Source organism: Cervus canadensis, chromosome 28 (assembly GCF_019320065.1).
Source record: "Cervus canadensis isolate Bull #8, Minnesota chromosome 28, ASM1932006v1, whole genome shotgun sequence".
Classification (NCBI taxonomy): Eukaryota; Metazoa; Chordata; class Mammalia; order Artiodactyla; family Cervidae; genus Cervus; species Cervus canadensis.
In genome coordinates this window covers 21,984,338-22,007,428 of record NC_057413.1, presented here as the reverse complement: position 1 = coordinate 22,007,428, position 23,091 = coordinate 21,984,338, and the positions used below count along the sequence as shown (strand labels likewise).

Below are 23,091 nucleotides of genomic sequence, written 5' to 3'. Positions count from 1 at the left end.
CAAATCTGGTATCTGTGGAGTGAGGCAGTACAATCATATCCCAGGAAGAGGCAGTATAAATACTTTTGAAAATAATAATTTTTCACAACTACCATCCCATATAGTCTCATTTGTGAAACTCAGAACTTTTTTCTTTTTAAAAATTTATTTGTCCATCTCTTCCTTGTCTGTGTTGAAAATGTTCAATTTTGTGGCTTTTAAGTTTTTAGTTTGGGAAACATGAGTATCAGTTTGTAAAGGTAAGCTGGGCTAATGTGGGCACTGTAGAAATTCAGTCAATATAATCTATCATTGCTATGTATTTGGGATGGGGAGTAGGAGAAAAGATGAAAGATGAAACCACAGTTAGTTAGAAGTAAGAACAAGGTAGTTCTTGACAGCAGCTGTACACCCAGATACACTCTAATCTGAAACTGTGATTGACTACTTTGCATATGGCTAATAGTGAACAGTATTAATAGTGAACACTACCACAATGAAGATAGAACATTTCAGCACCCCCCAGAATTCTCTCCGCAATATCTCACTTTTACTACTGTATTCAATTACTGTTGAATAAACATGATACATTTTATTCTGTGAAAGGATATTTAGGTTTTTTTCCTATTGAATTTTTATAAGCATTTGATGGTTTTCCCCCACTTTACCCACTTAAACACTGTATCTAAACATGCACCTACAAAACAAACTTATCAACTTCCAACCAAACCACCCAAAATCAGTTTTACAAATTTAACATCTTACTGACATGCACCCTTGCATTCAAATTCTAATTCTACCCCTTGAATTCACGTCACTGATCAAGTCTGCCGTTTCAAAGAAATTATTCCCCATCTTGAACTCATCCTTTAATTTTAATAACCTAATAAAATACAATAAGAAAAATACACACAATATACAAGACCAAAATTTTTAATGTTAGAATGAACAGATTTAAAATTACATCCTAATAAATATAACAAATTTGACAGGGAAAATAAGAGAAGTATAAAAACTGTACACTTTATTGTACATATAGGCAATTTATATACAGAATTGCTAATTTAATCAAAACTTTACATAGTTCCATAAATGCCTATATGTATAGTTGAATTAACACATTATAAATCAGTATTTAAAATTTTTAATGTGATAAGTGAGCTTGCTTCTTGCTTGTTAATTTGTCTAATCTAGGTTGGATTGATGACAATGCTACTCTCAAGGGATAATGTATATTTAAACTGTTTCTATGTTTTGTTTTAATAACACTTAAGGTGGAGAACCCAGTCTCACAGAGGTATGTTGAGGGGAACAGAAGAAGAGATTTTAAAGCAATCTCCGCAAGCTCAGGATATTCATTTTTAACTTTTATCCAAAATGAAGCAAGTGATGCTGTATTTTCAAAATTCATTTTCAATCCTTCATCAGTAACCAGCTTCAACAACTTATTCTGTAGGATTATAGTTAAATTTAAATTATCTTTTGTTGAAAGAAATGGATTTTGTATCCATGAATTTCCTATGCGTGGATCTTCATTTGAAGGAAAGTACAATTCAAAACAATCAAACAAATTTGTAAGATGTTCACTGATAACTTTTCGTAGATGTGCAATATCAAGATCATTACCTACTTCATTGATAAGTGTTGTTAAATTATGGAACATGTCGTAACAATCTGTAGAAACTCTTTTTTCCCAAGCTTTTAACTTTTGTTTTTGTCCTTCAATCTTATCTGCCATTGAAAAACATGTTGCATTCTTTCCTTGCATGCAAACATTAAGATCATTAAAAATACAGAAGATATCAGATAAATAAGCAAGTTTGGCAATCCAATTCACATCTTTGAAAAGTTGGGACCAAACTGGCTTCTTGCTTTGCAGAAATACTAAGAGTTCATTTCGTATTTCAAACAATCTTGATAGAACTTTCCCCCAGGATAACCACCGTATTTCAGCATGCAATAACAGTTGCTTATGATCAGCTTCCATATTATCACACAATAAAGAAAATAATCTTGAATTTAATGCATTAGATTTTACATAATTCACAATTTTTACTATGTCAGTAAGCACACTATTCAGTTCAGCTGATATTTTTTTCATAGCAAGACTTTCTCGATGAATGAAGCAATGTGTTATTTTACATTCTGGTGCAAGTTCTTTAATCTGGGTAATCAGTTCAGAATGTTTTCCTGTCATTGAAGCAGCACCATCAGAACACACTCCTACACAAAACTTAAATTCCAAACCACATTTGTTGACAACATAATTCTTCAGAGCTTCATACAGTTCTGAGCTAGTTGTGTTTGTTGGTAAAGAGGCTGAAAAAAAGAATTCTTCCTTTATATCATCATCATGTTCAAACCTCACATATACTAAAAGAATTATCATGTTAGCAATATCTCTGCATTCATCAAGTTGCAATGAAAAATACTTGGCTAGTTTTATTTGTTCTATGAGTTGGTCTTCCATATCATTTGCCAGTTCCTGAATACGTCGAGCTATGGTGTCATTGGAAAGTGGTACTTGAGCTACCTTCTTTGCTGCAGATTCACCCAACATTTCTAAGCAAACTTCTTTGATGCAGTCCTTCACTAGTGTCTCAGCAATTGTGTATGGTGTTTTAGACTTAGCAACCGGAAGTGCTACTTTGTAAGAAGCCCTCAAAGCACTAATGTTTATGTGAGAAACACTGAACACATGCTTTGGTTGGTTTTTCAATTCATTACTCTTTCTTTCAAAGAATTCTTTTGGTTGTGAGCTTATTTCTTTATGTTTTGAATATAGATGCCGCTTAAGTTTCGATGGTTTCATCGCTTCATTAGCCAGTACATCTCCACAAATAATACACTGTGGTTTCAGCACTTCACCATCAATTATGGCTATGAAACCAAACTCAATATATGAGGGATCATACTTCCGAGTAAAGCTAGTATGAACTCTTTTGGTTTTCACTCCCTCAAGATGACTTCCATTGTTACCATTTCTTTTGCTACTATTGCCATATTCAGAATAGGTGTGTCTTTTCTTCACAAAAAAGTCCAGTGAAGCTTGTTTTGTCACCTGCAAATTAGAATTAAAAATAAGCAATACAAAAAAAAAATTAGCAATACAAATTTTACTTTCCTCTTTATTAATAATGTTAAACTAAAAATTAAAAACTAGGCTTGCATCATCAAAAAATCTACAAATAATAAAAGCTGGAAAGATGTGGAGGAAAAGGAACTCTTCTTCTACACTGTTGGTAGGAAAGTAAATTGGTACAGCCACTATGGAGAACAGTATGGAAGTGCCTCAAAAAACAAAAAATAGAGTTACTGTATGATCCTGCAATCCCACTCCTGGGCATATATTCAGAGAAAACTATAATTCAATGATACATACACCCCAATGTTCATTGCAGCACTATTTACAATAGCCAAGACATGGAGGCAACCTAAAGGTCCACGAACAGATGAATGGATAAAGAAGATGTAGTACATATATGCAATGGAATATTACTCAGCCATAAAAAAGAATGAAGTAATGCCATCTGCAGCAACATGGATGGACTTAGAAATTATCATATTCAGTGAAGTAAGCCAGAAAAAGAAAGATAAATAAATTACACTGCTTATAAGTGGAATCTAAAAAAAACATACAAATGAACTTATTTCCAAAACAGAAAGAGACTCACAGACATAGAAACAAACTTATGGTCAGTTACCAAAAGAGAAAGACAGGGGAGGGATAAATTAGGAGATTGAGATTAACATACATATACTACTATATATAAAATAGATAACCAACAAGGTCCTACTGTATAGCATAGGGAATATACTAAATATTTTGTAATGACCTATAAGGGGAAAGGATCTGAAAAAAGAATGTGTGTGTATATATACAACATGTATATACATATATGTATATATACATATATAAACTGAATCACTGTGCTGTACACTTGAAACTAACATAATATTATAAATCAACTATACTTCAATTTTTTTAAATTTTACAAAACCAGGCTTGATTAAAAACATAAAATGATTTTTAAATTAAGTTATAAAGATAAGTAAATGCTTACATTTTTCTCAGGTTTACACACTTTTGGGTTACAGCTGACAAGCTAAACAGCATATCACACATTTTAATGTGAACCTATTGTGCTTGACTAATTTATAACTGCTATCATATGTGATTCACCTTGAGAGTTTAACATTAAAACTGAATATTCTATTTGAAAAGATGAGTTCATTAATCATGTGCTTGGTATCAGCAATGTCATATTGTTGTAATTTCCAGGTACTCTCAATATGTGTACTTACCTCATTATGATCTAATATGACAGTTTGCAGACCACCACTGGTCTGAAGAACAAACTCTGAATACCACTGGCCCAAATCATGCATAACCTTCATATTTCAAAACACTAACTTGAACATATATTAGCTCTACTTTATAAAACCTAATGATTGAAAAAATCTCTTTGGCCTTATTTCACACTCTGCCTTTTAATCAGAAAACCAAATTTCCCAACACAAACTCATGTCTCCCAACCAAATTTATCATTCCCTGCCGTTCCTAAATATTTCTTCACTTGACCTGAGATGCCCTTTCTTAGCTTACCTCTCCACCCAAACTTACATACAACTAAAACAATGTTAACAGTAAGTTCATCTGTTCCCAAATTTATCCTTCTGTAGAAACATACCACCAGGCATACCATTTGTCACCCGGATCCTAGCTTTCTCATCCCCCCAAGAAATGCTTGACATCAGAAAGAAGAGATATTACTGCTGCTCACTCCAGAACAATAAACAAAGCAGCATCCAAGGTTATAACTTCCAACTTGAAAAATGAATGGAGGGAGGACGTTAAAAGTAATTGACCTTTTTGGGGAGGAAAATATATCCAAGATGCCCATCATTGTGCTTTAGTGTGCCATGTCAAAACTTTCTCACTCATCATGATCACAGTAAAGTAGAAAGAGGCTCTTGATCTACAGGAAATTCTTTGATCTACACTCAAATTCTTACCCAATCTCCTACTTTGTCTGATGAAAACGATGTCTCCAATGGCTTTAACATTTTGAAAGGTTGAACAGTCAAACTTCTTGGAACCTCATCATGTTTCCTTTTCATTGTAGTGGTCTGGTAGCAAAGACTACAAGTTATTTTGTTACAATAACCCTCAGTCTCATGTTGAGAGGGCACTCCACAGATCGCATGGATGTTTCTACAACATGATTCACAACTGTTAGCACATATGCATTCTTTCCCACAACTCACACATGATAAAAAATTCAGTCTGCTTTCAGGAACAGTTTTTTGGGCTACCTTAGGAGTAATAGAAAGAATCTCTTCAATATCACTACTATCTGTTCCAATCTCAATGTTTTCTTCATACTGGGCTCTTAGAGTATTTTCTGATTCTTTATCAGCCTGTTTCAACTCATTTTCTGTGTTCAGGCTGGCAACAAGTTCTTCAGTTGACTGAGAATGAGAGCGCCCCAGTTTAGCTTCAGAGCTAAATGCACCCTCACATAGAGTCTGTTGCATGCCTCTGTGATGGGGTTGATTTTGGGTCATTTGAATAAACCACAAAAATTCAGCCCAGTGTGATGAATTGTTAGTTTGCATCCAGGAGATAATCCGATTTTGGATATCCTCATTAACTTGATTTATAGAACTTAGGCTTTGGCAGGGCTGAGGATTCCCATGAACAATTTTAAGTTCTGGCCAAATATTACTAAGTTCACTGACAATCTGGCTTGAAAATTCCCTCCCACTGTCAGACTGTAGAACACTGGGTGCTCCAATAATTGTAAAAATATCTAAAAGAGCACGTGCAACCTCTTTAGGCCTTTTAGATTTTAATGACCGCAAAAAACTCAAGTTTGTACGAAAGTCTTGATAATGCATAATAAATTTATACTCTCCATCAGGATTCAACTGCATGTCTATAAGATCCACTTGGCATCTTGAGTTAACTTCCTTAATTGGCTTTGATGTTAGAACTTTCTTGAGTTTTGAATTTTTCTGTTGGCATGGTTTGCAAAGTGCCAAGTATAGCATTATAACTTCTTTTGTGATGTTCTTGTATTTTGCTTGTAACTCTTTTTCCATGCGGGTACGTCCACCATGTCCAATGCTGAGATGTGTATCATGCAATATGTCAAATAAGTCCTCACTGTGTAAATAATACCGTATTTTATCTGTTTCCCCATTTATAGCCTCAATTAGCTTCTCATGACCTTGTACAATGATCACATCAAATCTAGCCAAGCGCCGGTAGTCAATTGATTCTTTTTTTTCCTTAGCCTTAGCTTCTTTCACTTCCCTGATTAATTGACAGTACTTCGCTTTAGAAAATATCTTGGTGTTATTACTCTTGTTTTCCAGTAACACTGCTAAGCTTCTGAAGAACTTTTCTCTCATGTTTTCTGGTTCGATTTCTGCTTCATTAGTATCTAAACTACTAAAGTTATCATCACCCATGCTTTGAGACATCATGGAAAGCCACAAAAATGATCCTAAAATATAAATGAAAAACCAATTAGAATATTTGGGAATATAATCTAAATACCATATTGCCCAAATAACCACTAGAGCTCAGAGTAGAAGTAGATATGAACACATAAGAGGGGCAGCACAATTTTGATTAAGAAGTCTACCTTTGGAGGAATAAAGAGAGGTAGCCAGGAACAAAAAGTTCTGATAAAGAGTAGGAAGCCAGGTTATGACTTTCCAGAGCAGTATCCAGGGCTAACCTTAAAGTAAAGCACTGTTTTATGTAAAACAGAAAACAAATTGATGTTATTATTTTTTCATTTATTTATTAGTTACACAAAAACTATTTTTTGGCTAGAGAAGTCTCAGAAATACAGTAATAGTTTTTTTATAGAATGATAGTTTCTTAATTAATTAATTTACTTATTTTGGCTGCATCCAGGTCTTAGTTACAGCATGCAGAGGGGATCTTTTGTTGCAGCACCCCAACTCTCTAGCTAAGTCACAAGGCTCTGGAGCCCACAGGTTCAGCAGTTCCTCCACGGCACAAGGGATCTTAGTTCCCACGTGTGATTTTAGTTCCCTGACCTCCACTGCAAGGGGACTGGACCACCAGGGAATGGATGCTTAACTACTGAACCATCAAGGAAGTCCTAACAGATGTTTTTGTCTTTTTTTTTTTTTTAAGTCTCAGGCTATACCACATTTTGTTTTATTCAGTCATGTTAGCTGGTATAGCAACATCTGGGGCGTAAGTTTAAAGACCATATATTTAAATCACCTCCCTTTTGGTGCTTGTAAAGCTATAAACCCAATATAAATACCCTTACTACTGATTTTGATAAAGAAAGAGCAGCAGATGAACCTGAAGTAGTAAAATATCTCTGGCTTAATATAACATATTAAAATAAATGTTTAGACTATTCATAATAATGAAACATTTAAATAAATCAAATTTGGTTAGTCTTAAGGAAGCTATTTGAAAAAATAAAAAAGAATAATTTGGAATTAGCATATAACCTCGAAAGTCCTATAGATGCTTGGAAAAATACTTTTTCTTAAGTTGTTTGATAATTTGCATACCAAATATTGAACTGGTAAATTGAAATAATTCTCAAATGTTCATAATTTTCAAAGCTTCGAAACTGTGTGTTTTGGCCTCATTTAACTCTCAATTGTTCCAACAAGACCTCCTTGATCATTTAAGCTTACAGTGAGTTCTCCTTTCTTGAAGATATAATTTACCAATAACATAAACTAGCACTGTAGTACTTTCTTCTTTCTCTGTTTCATATGTACAACTGACAAGACTATAAGTTTCTAAAGAAGCAGGGATCACTTTTCCTTCTAGTATTTCTTCCACTATCTAACATTTTATTACAAAGAAAAGTATTGGATAGGGAGTTCCCTGGTGGTCCAGTGATTCAGACTTGGTGCTTTTACTGCTGAGGCCTGGGTTCAATCTCTTGTTAGGCAACTAAGATTCTACAAGTCAACCCTTGGGGTGCAGCCAAAAAAAAAAAAAAGTGTTGGATAAAAATTTGTTAATTAGCCTTATAATGAAGATGACAACACTGCTGAAAAGTGCTATTTCAAAATGTGACTGAAAAGACCATTATATAGATAGTATTTCTTTCCACACTGATACATTTTGCAACATGCTATGGAGCCATGAACATAAAGGAAGGTAAACAAGGATAAACCAGGGGGAAGAAAGAAATATAAGGCCGTGTAAATGAGAACCAAGAGAATATGAGCTTCATAAATTAGTACAATCAATATTAGTAGGTCTATGATAAGCAGAAAATATGGAGTTGCTAGGGATATAAGAAAAGAAAAAGTGATATCAATTATACTGAGGCCTTTTGGAAAAGGCAGGAGCTCCAGAACCAAGCCAGCCTGCACCACTGCCTCTACCACACATTGCACTGTTAATAGTCCTTAGATCTCCAGTGGACATGGACTTCAGAAATTCCATTTTCTTCAGTAGGATTTCTAAGTAATATTTCCAATCTTAAATAGCCATATGTAACAAGAAATGGGGAGCAGAGGCTATAGAAATGGGACCCATGGCTATACTGACAAGTGATCCACAATTATATACAGAGGCATCTCTGATTTATCTATCCACAGGTACTTAATTCCATTGCAAGTTATCCATGAAAAATACTGTGTTCAATTATTTTTTACATTATTGTCTGATTGCTTAAGTCAAGTTCATTACTAGCATTACACTACACTGGTTGACCTTTCCTTCAGCTATATTCAGTAGAAGCTTCAATGGAATAAAGTTTGATAACCTTTCAATGAATGGGCCCTTCCCTCTCCCAAATCTCATCCTCTTTCCAAAGACTAAATTATCCTCACCATTATCTTGAAGGAGGTGTGACTCTGGAGATTCACATTCCATTCTGTCTTCTATAGACTGGAGATGGGTACCTAAGGACTCCTTTGCAGTAACCAGAAGAGTCTTTTCTTCCATAGGAACTTCTTGCTCATATGTGCCCTGTGGGACCTGGGGATAAATAGGTACATTTGGAAATTAATATAATGTTAATAATATCACTGCATAAACTATAGTTAAACCTTAAAACATTTTTCTACTGAAATGGAAAAGATGTAAGAAGAAAAAGTCTTCACTGAATTCTTAAGAGGAGTGCTAGATAGAGTAAGAAGAGAATAAAAAATGCTGGAACAATTAAGGTCAGAGCCATACAATAGAAATTGGACAGGAGTTGATATGCAAACCTATGGTTTTTGCTTTGGGGACTAATAATGGAAGTACATTAAAGGAATATTCCCTAAACTGTGATAACTGGGAGAAAATTGTAAATGAGTTTCAGTAGGAGCAATTTAAAGTAAATATTTGGGGTGAAATTATCTAATAATGACTAATTAATTATTTAACCCAGGAAGAAATCGGACAGTTGTTTTACACCAAATGTGGAAAACATTAGCCCACTGTGTTATGTATGGATGGAGGGAAAAAAGCCAATCAAAGTGGGTAACTGTGTTGGGTGAAAAGAAAATATTATTTTTGCCTTACACCAATCATCTAGTACTCATGTCATAATTAAATTCACCCTATTGTCTCCAAAATATACAGTTGATCCTTGGACAATATTGGCTTGACCCTTAGTGGGTCTATCTACAAAGGAATTTTTCTTCCAATAGCAAATACTACTGTACTACACAATCCTTGGTTGGTTGAATCTGCACATGCAGGAGCAGATCAGGAAGAACCGTGTATAGGGATGCAGGTCAAGAAGCAACAGTTAGAACCAGATATGGAACAACAGACTGGTTCAAACTTGGGAAACAAGCAAGTCAAAGCTTTATACTGTCACCTTGCTTATTTAACTTATATGCAGAGTACATCATGGGAATCCTGGACTGGATGAATCACAAGCTGGAATCAAGATTGCCGGGAGAAATATTAACAACTTCAGATATCCAGATGATACTACTCTAATGGCAGAAAGCAAAGAGGAACTAAAAAGCCTCTTGATAAGGGTGAAAGAGGAGTGAAAGTGATTGCCACTGACTTTAAATAAACACTGTCTTTAATATAGAAGCATGTTTGGGAATCCCTTGGTGGTCCAGTGGTTAGGACTCAGCACTTTCACTGCAGTGGCCTGGGTGTGATTCCTGGTTGAGGAATTAGGAACCAAGATACTAGATAGATAAACACACACACACATATAAACATGTTTACCTCCAAGTTATCTATATGGCACTGTTTGTTACACTGGTATTTGCTTACCATATTCTTGGGAAACCAGAAATAAGAACATATTTAAAACTCTAATGTTAAAAAAAAATAAATAAAACTCTAATGTTATCCCTCCTTTATATAAGTTGATTTATTAAATCTTTGTAAAATATAATTCTGTAAATCAGTTGTCATACCATTCAATAGGTATGTCTATCTGGACTGTGTTACAGTCTAATATCTGATTGTGCTACGTCTAAAAATGATAGTCAGTGGACAATAAAAAAATCTTGTAATAATCCAGGAAGGTGGTTAACAGCCAACTGTTTGGCACAGTTTGTTATTGGTAATCTAGATTGTTTCTGTCTGGCCTTTCAATCATTTTAATGTTGTTATTTCTGTTATCAGCTTACTATAGCTTTTTCTTTAAATAATGTCTTTGCCTATAATTTACCAGATGAAATCTAATGCTTCAGTGCCATTCACCAAAAGAAAAAAAAGTAATAAAACTGTGTTACGGTGTGTTGTACTATTTTAGTTTAGGAGAGTTTTCATTGACTTGTAGATCTTTTTACTCACTTCTACACATGGATCTTTGTTAGTCATGTAAGCAACAGATAAACTGGGAGAGAGATGTGTTAGGTAGATTCTATTCTATTCTATTCTAATGAAAATAGGTCCATTAATTAAAATAAGTATTCAACAGCCAATAACTTCCCAAGGCTGTCTTAAGAGAATAGCAGCCTCTGGGACTAATCACATCTCCATGGTTAATTCTAAAACTGAGTAAGAATGAAAGTTAAAAGGAAGGGAGGAGCTGTTACCTCCTAAGAACCAGAATTCTGACTTATAGTTATTTAATACACCTTAATGGAGAAGGAAATGGCACCCCACTCCAGTACTCTTGCCTGGAAAATCCCATGGATGGAGGAGCCTGGTAGGCTGCAGTCCATGGGGTCGTTAAGGGTCGGACACGACTGAGCGACTTCACTTTCACTTTTCACTTTCACGCATTGGAGAAGGAAATGGCAACCCACTCCAGTGTTCTTGCCTGGAGAAACCCAAGGATGGGGGAGCCTGGTGGGCTACCGTCTGTGGGGTCACACAGAGTCGGACACGACTGAAGCAACTTAGCAGCAGCAGCAATATACCTTAAAGTGAAAAGAACACAAATGACTCTACAATTGGAGGCTTTGAGTATGGCACCTGATTCCAATTCTTTAAGTGTGCCACTTACAGTGGAAGTAGCTTGGCCATTTCACATCCCTGCCAAAACCACTCTCTTGCAAATAGCCCTGTAGAAGTCATATTGCACTCAAATAGAACATTTCAATAGTTTGTCTTGCCAAATATTCTTAACTGGGTTAATTTTTTAAATTTCCCTCACTGGGCCTTGGTTTTATAAAAATAATTTCTCAATTACATGACATTTGAATCTAAAAATGTGCATATAATCAAGCACCCTAGCCTATCATGCAGGAGACATCAAATGAGAAATAAATTTTTTTCTTAATATGATTTTTATGGTAAGTATTATAAATTTAGAAAAAGGTGCATAACTCATAAATGTAGAGCTCAACGACATCACAAAGTGAACTACTCATTTAAAAAAATAGAACTTTATCAGCATCTCAGAAAGCTACTTGTGTCCGACCCTCTTCACTCAATGTATCTACTACTCTGACATCTATCATCAAAGATTCATTTTGCTTTTTGGACTTTACAGAAACAGAATCATGTAATATATACTTATTTTTGTCTGGGTTCTTTTGCTCAACATTATATTTGTGAAATTCATCCATATTGTTGAATGTAGCACTTGCTCATTCATTTTCATTATTGTATAGTATTCAGTTTTACAAATACACCATGATATATTCATCCATTACAACTTTTAATGGACATCTGTGTTGCTTAGAGTTCTTGGCAATTATAATAATGCTGCTATGAATATTATTTTGCATGTCTTTGAATGTGTTTCTGTAAGATATATACCTTGTAGCAGGTTTGCTGGATCATGAAGTATGGTTACACTCGGTAGATATTTCCAAAACGGTCATAACAACTTATTCCTGTCAGTAGTACACAGGCATTCTACTAGCTCAACAACCTTACTCAAATTTGGTCACATCAGCAGTGGTTACCAAGTTTGTTTTAATTTGCATTTTTCTGATCACTGTGTGAGTGCGTGCTAAGTCACTTTAGTCATGTCTGACTCTTTGCGACCCCATGGACTATAGCCCGCCAGGCTCCTCTGTCCGTGGGATTCTCCAGGCAAGAATACCGAAGTGGGTTGCCATTTCTTCCTCCAGGGGATCTTCCCAACCCAGGGATCGAACCCATGTCTCTTGTGTCTCCCACATTGGCAGATGGGTTCTTTATCAGTGTGCCATCTGGGAAGCCCAAAACAGACTTGCCTCAGGTCCCACCAAAATTTGAACTTGGATCCCTGGATTCAGAGTGAAGAGGGCAAAATACTGTCAGAACTATGAACTCTAATAATTCATATTCACCAAGCAGAACAAGATGCTCAAATAAAGTCTAGTAAAAGGTGTCAGCAGATGTCAGTATTCTGTGGGATGGCTTGAAAATTTGGGTCCATGGATACTGAGCCCAAACTGCACATAAACCAGAAAATTCCAAAAGGAAACAGTCAATGATATCTGAATGAAAGTCAAAATGTATTACAACATTATGGTGGGATTTAAGGAATTTATGTGTCATGTTCCTTTTCCCCAAGCTGGACACCATGTTATAAACTTACTTCCTCTTCTTAGACAGAACAAAGTGTATAAAACCAATTTTCTTTTAAAACAAAAAATTCATAAATGGTTGAGCCATTTCCCTTTGGTAAGTTTTTCCCTTCTCTGGTCTTAAGAATAAAAGATCTTATGTAGATTTCTTCATATAGTATAATAGCATGCATCTCAGTTTGCCTAAATCTTTCCATAACTGAGGTAAAGGAGGTCCTGGAGGGAAAGATATAAGTCATCTGGGAGACAGGGAAACCTATTTATAATTAAACAATTTTATCAGTTCTGTAAAGTTGGTACAGAACAACTAAGACATGAAACAAAATATAGATATGGCTTATTGTGATGCATTTATCACTGACTCCTCCTCCTCCACAACCATGTACCCACACACATCTAGCCTCTTGATTCCTCTGTATTTCCATTTGAGAGACTAGTCCAAGGCAGGTGGACCTGGTCTTGGAAGGAATGGGAGGAATTCCATTCAGCCTTTACCACAGAAATGTAAAGGGTGCCTTTAGATGGCAAAAACAAATTACAAAGGTGAAATTACCTCAAACTGGTTATGACAGTCATTTGTCTTTCACTATATAATTCCTAGATTTTGTTTTTTAAATTTCTAATAAGAAATTCTGGTCATAAAATAGTGGAGTAAATATGGCTGTAATCATTAGAAATGCATGCATTTCTCAATTAATTATAACACTTAACTTACAGTGACTTAAACAAATTGGGGTTTATTTTTGTCATGTGCTAAGAAATCCAGAGGAGGGCAGTTGCTGGCACTGATTCACATACCTAACAGTTGTCAGGGATCAGGGCTGTTTTCATTCATAACATATCAGTGGTCATCCTAACATCTGTCATCACGTCATGGTCACAAGATAGCTACCATAGCTCCAGATATCACATTTGTGTTCAAGACAGGAAGTGGGAAAAGGCAGAACTAAACGCATCTGTGCCATTTTATAAGGAAAATATAAGCTTCCCCAGAAACTGCTAGAAAATATGCTTATTTCTCTTCGGCCAGAACCATATTGCACGGCCAACTCTAGTACAAGGAAAGCTGAAAAGCATTTAATTAGGTACATAGCCAACAGTTATGTAGATAGCTTCCCCAGTGGCTCAGTGGTGAAGAAACAATCTGCCAATGCAGAGGGAGACACGGGGAAGATCCCCTGGAATAGGAAATGGCAACCCACTCCAGTATTCTTGCTTGGAGCCTGGAGGATCCCATGGACAGAGGAGCCTGGCTGGCTATAGTCCATGGGGTTAGAGTTAGACGCAACTGAGCACAAAGACTATCTCTGAGCCTCTACTCTTCTTAAGAGAGCCTGGATAGCTCAGTCGGTAGAGCATCAGACTTTTAATCTGAGGGTCCAGGGTTCAAGTCCCTGTTCAGGCGTTGCTCTAGAGGCTTTTGGATAGCTCAGTCGGTAGAGCATCAGACTTTTAATCTGAGAGTCCAGGTTTCAAATCCCTGTTCAGGCTTGAAAGTGAAAGTCCTTCAATCCTGTCCAACTCTTTACAACCCCATGGAGTCCTGAATTCTCCAGGTTAGAATACTGGAGTGGGTAGCCTTTCCCTTTGGGCATAGACTTTTAGGCCCCTCAGTGGCTCAATGGTAAAGAATCTCCTGCAGGTTTGATCCCTGGGTCTGGAAGATACCCTGGAGAAGAGAATGGCAATCCACTTCAGTATTCTTGCCTGGAGAATCCCAAGGACAGAAGAGCCTGGTGGGCTACAGTCCCTAGGATCACAAAGAGTTGGACACAACTGGAGCAACTTAGTGTAACCAACATGAAGTATTTTTTATGGAAGAAAGAGGGGTGTACAATAGATACTGGGTTGGCAGTTAAAAGCATTTGCAACAATGGCATTTTCCCCTTCCTTCAGAAATCACACAGAAACAAAACAAAACAAAAATAGAGAGAAAAACATTTATGCAATTATGCAAATTTGACATTTAACCCTGAGTCATGTGAAAAACTATCCAATATAATCAGAGCATAACCCTAAACATTACCTAGTGTGGACCAAAGACAAAGTCCTACCAGAAGAGGAAAATTTTAAAGTAACAGGTACACGTTAAGGGAAAAAAAAAAAACAAAAACAACCAATACTGTTTATTTGAAACAGAAAAGGTGTGATGGCTAGAGAAAAGAGACTGCCTGTATAGGAATCTATGCAATAACATATGAACTCATGAAACAACATGCTTTCTGTAAAAGTACACAAAAACTAACAGGATTTATGGAGAAAATAAAGTTGTAGGGTAGATTATTTAAATTCTACACAGCTTTGTCAGGAGACATTAATAAAACTACAGAAATTCCAGTAAAATTACAAATAAAGACAAAAAGACATATTAGATAAAAAATATTAAGTATTTTTTAAATATTAAGTATTCTAAGGATTTTTACTTTAGAAAAGTGATGGTATCTTGTTAGAGGTATAAGGAAAGAGTGAGGCAAGGGTCGAGGGATATCATCATCAGAAGTTCAGATGGACAAGTTCCGGGAGTCAGCTCACGAGATCCCACCCATTGACAAGGTCATGAGGAGAAAACCTGACAGGCAAGGCGGATCAGGTTTTCAGGGATTCCGAAAAGCTGCCCCTGGCGCTCACCTTAAAGATGATATCTGTCTTTCTGATGCTTGCTTCAATAGACTACTCCCTAATTTCTGTGACACAGGCAGAAGGCCTTCCCCGATCTCTTCCCAAATAAGAATCAATTTAGAACTTTAATCAATAAGTTTCCCGGGTGGTGGTACCTTATGAGATTATCCAGGATGAAAGGAGTGTTTTAATTTAAACTCCTTTGCTGGTATTTTAGTTTGTTTGGCAAATGCATTTATGCCCTTGGTACTAATATGCATGATTGCTTATAGTACCCGAATCATAAAATAGCATAAAGAACCTGATCACATAAAGGCCCTAATAGACATAGAGCCCTTCGGGGAGTGAGGAAGCCCTATTAGAAAACACAAGAAAAATTTTTCTAAAAGTGGTTATTGGGTTAACGTTTGCTTGCTGTGTTTTTGCTCTTAATGTGCTAGGGTTGTGTTATGGAAATCATTGTTAATATAGTTATAGATCTAGAAAAATAAGAACTTAGCCCTAGTGTGGTACCAATGAGACGGTTGTTAACTGTTAGCCAGGAGTGCTAGGCAGAGGCTGCCTCACTGAAGCCACAGAGTCTGTGTGGGGTAAACCTCTTGGAGAAATTCAATTGACAACTTCTGCAGAAGAACTGACTTTTATGTTAACAAGGTTATACTTCTACTATGTTGTGACATGCTGTACTGTTGCCCTGTGAGACTGTAACTTTTCTGTTAAGATCACCACAGAAACAGAAAATAGGTTTACATTCACCTGACTTGCATAAACTGTTAATAGGCCCAAGGCCAGAAGATAATGTACAAGACCCTCATAAACAAAGAAGTATGCAGAAAACACCCTGGTTTCGTGAAGGACAAGCTGATGTAATGTTAAACTATCTTCCCCTTAGAAATGTACTAACTTAGGGTATAAAAGCTACGGTAAAAAATAAAGCATGGCCAGACTCTGCTGGACACCCCCAGTCTGTTTTCCCTCTCTCTCTTTCTCTCTTTTTGTCTCTCTCTTTTTCTCGCCAACGCTGCTCATCTTGAGGGTACCCCTGGATCCTGCTGGGGCTGGACCCCGGCAGACAAGCATTTGCACACTTTCCAAGAAATGTAGTGAAACTACAAAATATATAATGACAGTTCTGGCTCATCTTGTTTTTATTTTTTGACACTTGCTTATAAAAAGATATTTAGTTTTTCTTGCTTAAATATTTTCCTTCTTTCATAAAGAAGCTATTTCATGGTTCCAAGTAGGACTTTATGCCATGAAGTGAAATCCTGCTGCATTCTACATTGTAGTCAGGTTATCGTCTATCTACTGCAACTACTTCTCTATCATACTTAGAGCAGAAGATAACTGAGAAGTAAAAAGCTCTTGTGGGGTAGATTGTTGAACTGTATCATCATCTTACAGACTTCCATTTGAGCCTCAGCACCTAACTGTTGGCGCTCTTGTATACAGAGAGCCTCTGAATGAGACTGCAGTAGTTCCTCAGTATCTCCACTCAGCTTTTTCAAATCCAACCTCCTCTGCAAGAGCCATATAACTTGCTTTGATTTAGTGGAGCTCTTCTGAAGGTTCGAAGCCTTTAGAATCATAAATTAAATCAGAGAGAAAAATCTTTTTTTGTTTTTTTTTGACTGTGTCAAGTCTTAATTGTGGCACTCATGCTCTCTGTTGCAGCATGCTGGCTTCTCTCTAGTTGTGGTGTGCCAGCTCCAGGGCACGTGGGCTCTGCAGTTTGCTGAAAGCGAGTTCTCTAGTTGAGGCCCACAGACTTTGCTGCCCCGTGCATGTGAGATGCTAGTTCCCTGACCAGGGATCAAACCAATGTCCCCTTCATTAGAAGGTGGTTTCTCAACCAATGGACCACCAGGGAAGTCCCAATCAGGGAGAATCATACCACACCCCATGCAAGTAGGCTTTTGGGACATCATCTCAAGCCTCCGTAATAATAGCAATTGCAAGTTTAATGCTTTATCAATTCCAGAATTCAAAACCTGTGTGTGCAACATTACCTGGTATAGATGCGATAAACACCTTGAATGTTATCCTTAAATAATAAGCTTTAATGACTGTGATCACACCCTTATTAGAGGGCTGAAGAAAAGTAGTTGTAGTAGGAGGTAAAAAGAGAATTTTAATAGTTGAAGAAAGTTCACCAACTGTTGGTGGATGGCTTAGTGTATTACTGAGAATTACAAGAATTTAAAAAGAAAAGTTGTTTGTTCCTCTTGCAATATTTTTGAAACACAAAACATCACCTAGAAGATTAGTAAATATCTGCCCTGCCATCCAACCTTTCTTGTAGACTTATAGTAGATACTCAGGCTAACCTTTACAATTCTTTTTAAAGCTTGTAGGTTGGCAGAATAATAAATTACACAGGCTTTAGATTTAAATTCCTACTGGCATTCGCACCCAGCATCACCATCTTAAATATTGGACCTTCTGTTTCCCCCTTCAAGATACAGGCCCTTGAGACCACTTGCTCCAACAGAGAATGGTTTCACCAAAATTAAAAACCTGATCTAGGTTATATACTTCTTTGTCAGTCAAATTTCTTAACACTGGGGGAAATGTCTTTTCAGCTTCTCTGCACTCACAGCTTCACCAGAGAGCTAAATATTGTAAAAATCATAGCAGTTCTTGAAGCCACTAAACCAGCCACTATTTGCACTAAATGAAAGCACTTCTGCACTTTCTTCTTAAGGTCATATATATTGCTAATGTCTTCTCTTTAATTTTAAGAAAGGCTACTTCTCATTGCTTCTTTCTTTGCTATAAAATTCAAACAAATGTTCCATTTCTTTCATTTCCTTATGTCTTGTTCTAACAAATTTTGTAGCAACTGCAGCTGTTTCAGCTAGATAACTTTCTTTTATTTTCCCAGCATTGTCTCTAATTGTTCATAAAGTTGGCTCTTCTATTTCAGTTGCATGTTTTTTCATTTCTTTCAAAACATTTTATAATTTTGAGCTTTTCTTTAATTGTTAAATCTTTTCTTTCATGCTCACTAGCAGAAATTTTATCACCAGCATGCTTCTGTGGCACTTGCAAACCCCTCTTGCTTGCTCATTTTCTGGAACACAAAAAAGTTTAGCAAAAATTGCACCAAAATGGGAGGAATTATGCACATAAGCACTTCTAAAACAGAGACTGGGGCCAAGAGGAAGGATGTGGAGATGAATGGGCAGCATGTACAGTACTGTATGTCTTCACAACTTGCTGGACTTGGCTATAGTTGTATATTTTGCATTAAGCTGCTCTTACTTAGGTGGCCCAAAACATCAACTTTTGGGGAAAACTCATACATGAGCTGACACAATTTCAGCATTACATTGACTTATTTCCCTATTTATCAGTCTCATATGAAAGATTTTGCATTCCAGAAAAACATGTTAACAGATCATAAAATGTTAAAATGTTTTATACATACATAAAATGCTCATATTAAAAAAGAGTTCAGAAAAATGTGTGGATAGTATCTTACAGAAATGGGAATGTTTGGCAATACCCATAATATTCTAAAATTACTGTCATAAAAAGCAAATATATGCTCTTAAAATAATCTCTAGTGTGATGGACCTCGCATACCAACAACTGCAAGTACTGAAAAGTATCTAGAAAATGATGCAATTAATCTCTTCATTGTACAGATGACGTCATCAAGGTCCAGAGAAGGTGTGTACCTGATGTTACACAGCTAATTAGTGACAGAGCCTGTTATAGAACCCAGATCTTACGATTCACCATTTCCTGATATTTCCATTAAATGAGGCTACTTCTCTATTTGTTTCTCCTAGAAGGCATTCCTTATATTCTTACACTGATTTGCTTCCATATATGGTCAAAGTAGTGGGCATCGTAAGAAGAGATAGCTACTTTTATCTCACAGTCACTAAATAAAATATACTTTCTATTCACAAGCACTAGACCAAGGTTTCCCATTTGGTTTCCCATTTCCTTATTAGACTCAGCTACCACCAACATAAAAATTGTTATCCCAGAAGCATGAATCTATTCATCTACACCAGTGATCAAATGATAATGCTCAGAATCCAAATTTGCAGCAGTCAGTGTGAAGTGAACCCCACTCACTCCACCTTGGACCCACAGCACTCAAATTCTCCACAAAATATGGCATCTCCAATTTCTCACCTGCTGTCTAGGTTCATCAAGCTCCCTCTCCAAATCCTCCAGCACAGTCACCACCTCCTCGCCACTCTCAGGATGATGCTCCCGCACCCAAGCCTGGAGCTCCTCGGGCAGGATGGTCAGGAGCTGTTCCAGCACCAACAATTCCAGGATCTGCTCCTTTGTGTGTGTCTCTGGGCTCAACCACAGACGGCAAAGTTCCCTGAGTTGGCTCAGAGCCTCCCTGGGTCCAGGAGTCTCCTGATAGCAGAACTGCCGGAAACGTTGACGAGAGAGTTCCCTGCTATAAGACAAATTCTTCTGTAGGAAGGATGCCTGATCCCAAATAGGGTCTTCTTCTTTAACCTTTATTTTGATAATCTCCCCTTGTTCCTCTGAACCCTGCCCAGCCAAGGCTGGGATGGCCCCGGGGGCTGCTGCCATCATTAGCTTGGCCTTGCTCCAACAAGGATCTAAGAAGATGCGTGATTTTACTTGAGGCCCCCACCCAGTCTTTGATCAGGAAAGCTTTTTTTAATAAGAAAATTCTGTTGACACAGACAAATTACAGACGCAGCTAAAATTTTTTTTGTTTAGGTGAAAACAGGGCAGTTACTTGAGCAATTCCATTGAAAGGGAAGCCATTCTCTGACAAGACCGGAAATTGTGAGTTCAGAACTATTCACTAAAGCTCCAGGACCACAAATTGAGCGGCAGCTTGCTTGCGAGACAGAAAACTGAGGAAACTCTGGCCCTAAAGCCTGGGTCTACTATCCCCAACAAGAAAACCACACAGGTCTCTCTGAAACCGGCGCTCCGAGGCCCAGGCCCGGGATGGGGGGAGAGGGAGAGGAGCTCTTTCCACACCGCTAGCCGTCGGCGGGGAAGGCCCGATTGTCGCCGCGCAGACGCCTTCTCCCCTCCGCCACTTCCCCCTCAAAGGAACTCGGACCCTCTCGAGCCAAGCCAAAGAAGTGGGCAACAGGCGACACTCCCGGGCGAGGTGGTGGCTCGTCTCACACACCCTCCTCAGGCCCCAGCTCGTTCCAGCCAGGCCCCGGGAGCTGCGCTCACTTCCGGTCCGCTCTAGGATTCCAGGTGGTGCAACCAGCTCGGTGGTCGTGGTAAATCCTAGCGTTGAACACGACGAGGTCACAAGGGCTCTGTAAATTGTTCAGAGACTTAACTCCCAAGTTACCCAGTTACCGGTGAAGAGTTTCACTGTGTGAGTAGAGCTAATGAGGGGGCTGCACTGGGTTTTCTTGTCACGGTGATAATCTGTCGCTGCACTAAGACATAGAGCACTCATCGCCGCGTCCTAAAACAAAAGCAGAAGAGCATCTCTGCGCGATTGCCCAGTCAGAGAATTCGTAGGCTCCACCTGGCCTTTTCCCGTTAGATGTGGGCCACTGTCTTCTTTCCTAGAAGCCGTAATTTAGACTCGAAAAGAAAATGTAAAATCTAGCTCCTTCTTTCCCTTTTATAAATTGGAGGGGAGAGGGTGGGGATCAAGATCCATATAGTGAGCTTACCCCCTAATGACAGCAGGAGCTATTCCTGCTACTTCTGGCTCTGTGAGGCATGCTGTAAACAATCCTGGAAAACTGGCCCCGGAAAACTAACAAGGAAAAATCTGGACGTGTTTTCAGAGTCTAAGAAGTCACTAGAGTTGGGCGACCAGAACATTCATACCTGACTCAAGCTCCTTCAGACAGTGTGCTCTGACAGGCAAGGGATTCAAAGAATGGATATAGGTGAACAAAGAGAAAACTCTGTTTCAAGAGGAAGAGGCTGAAGCACCGGTGGATTCTGCTGGAGGTCTAAAAGCCCAAGAATCATTGCAAGTGCCAGCCTAATTCCTCTTCCTCTTCCCCACCCAGTCTGCCCCCCATGGCCTTGGGAAGAGCACTCAATAAATAATAGATGCCTGCGGAATATTTGTTGAATTGCTGAATGTCTTCCTTTTCCCATTCTTTTTCGTTCGACTTTGATCTCTATTAGTTACTCACATTTTGGCATTTCTGATTCAAGAGACTTTCAAGAATCAGAACGTTTCTTTTGGATATCTCGAAATCAAAACTTCTTACCCTTGAGATCTGTAAATGTCCTGAGTAGGTCGCTAAAGTCGATGAAATTGTATATAAAATTTTGTCCATGTGCCCAAGTCATCAGAACCTCAAAAGAACTGAGATGGGGTTTCTCATTTTCCTAGTCACTATTAACATGTTGCACTTATCTTTTGTGGTTTCTCCCTAACTGTTAATCCTTTGCAGTCAGGGGTTCTGTCTTCTACTCTTTCATTTTCTGCACGCTCTGATCACCACCATACTGAGCACAGTAGTAGGCAGTCAGCACAGAGTAAACACAACTTCTAAGTCCTCTACTGGAGGGCATTAAATTTTTTTGGTACATTTTCCACTTTTAATTACTGAAGTAATTATATCTCACAAAAGGGAACAGGACAAAATCTTAACCTATTTAAAAATGAATTTATAAATTCACAAACTATGACAAAAATTGGGTCATGCTATATATTACATTTCAGCAAATTGCTGAGTTTTGCTTACTAGTCTTAGACTAAATCGCTCCAGAAACTGCCAAGCCAATCCCATTCTTTTTAGTATATTATTTCTATTGAATGGATAGGCATATTTTCAAGTTTCTGATATTAAAAAATATTACAGTGAGCATCTTTAGATGTATTTTTTAATTTTTAATGGTTTTATTTCTGTAGAATGGCTTTTTTAAAGAAAAATTGCTGAGTAGATTATTCTTATAGATACTGCCAAATTGCTCCTTGGAGGGGTATTTATCATGTTTCACTAAGGGCGTCAAGACCCCTCTCTAAGGCCCTGGAAGGTGTCGCCCTGTATGAACATATATTTTTGTAAAACTTGTAAAAGTATATTGTAATGGAAATTAGTTAAGACTGCAGCCTCTTTTTCCTCGTTTCCCCTCAGATACATCAAATATGTCTTGGACAAACTGTATCTAATTTTGTGTTGAGAATGTTTATTCTTTCTCTTAAAAAAAAAGAGCCTTGTGTTCTTCTTAAGGAACTCGTGTTAAGTTTCAAACTTCACAAAACCTGGATCCGCCTCTGCTGGTCTTCTGAAAGTTAATTTATGCTCCCAACCGAAGCGGAAGAGAGAGTGCGCGAATTGTCTCGAATTATATTGTGCCCATTGCCTCTTCCCCAGCAGCAATAAAGCATCCGATTTCATTATCAGCATGGACTCAATGAAACTTGATCTAACTGGTCTGGGTTGAAGCTACTGAAAACCTACTGTGGGGGGAATATTTAACTATAATTGCGGAGGGGGTCTTAATCTCTCGGTTGGTCCCATGGTGTAATGGTCAGCACTCTGGACTTTGAATCCAGGAATCCGAGTTCGAATCTCGGTGGGACCT

General features: G+C 37.6%; 1 protein-coding gene and 3 non-coding genes across 5 annotated transcripts; 3 read left to right on the top strand and 1 right to left on the bottom strand.

Annotated features, from left to right (window-relative positions):
• Positions 1-916: 916 nt before the first annotated feature.
• On the bottom strand, positions 917-20,714 carry ZBED9 (zinc finger BED-type containing 9). 2 transcript variants are annotated; one of them, XM_043449679.1, is made up of 4 exons: positions 19,705-20,714; positions 8,836-8,983; positions 4,996-6,491; positions 917-3,040 (listed from the first exon to the last, which is right to left on the bottom strand). In XM_043449679.1, exons 1-4 carry the CDS (start codon positions 20,125-20,127, stop codon positions 1,124-1,126), a joined length of 3,984 nt encoding a protein of 1,327 aa, XP_043305614.1. In that variant the 5' UTR covers positions 20,128-20,714; the 3' UTR covers positions 917-1,123. The 2 variants fall into 2 exon arrangements, with proteins under 2 accessions (XP_043305614.1, XP_043305616.1); XM_043449681.1 differs by having other exon boundaries at positions 8,908-8,983.
• On the top strand, positions 14,266-14,338 carry TRNAK-UUU. Its single transcript has one exon. It is a non-coding gene; the product is annotated as a tRNA-Lys (tRNA).
• Positions 14,350-14,424, top strand: TRNAK-UUU. The gene has a single exon. It is a non-coding gene; the product is annotated as a tRNA-Lys (tRNA).
• Positions 20,715-23,019: 2,305 nt separating the features above from the next.
• TRNAQ-UUG lies at positions 23,020-23,091 on the top strand. Its single transcript has one exon. It is a non-coding gene; the product is annotated as a tRNA-Gln (tRNA).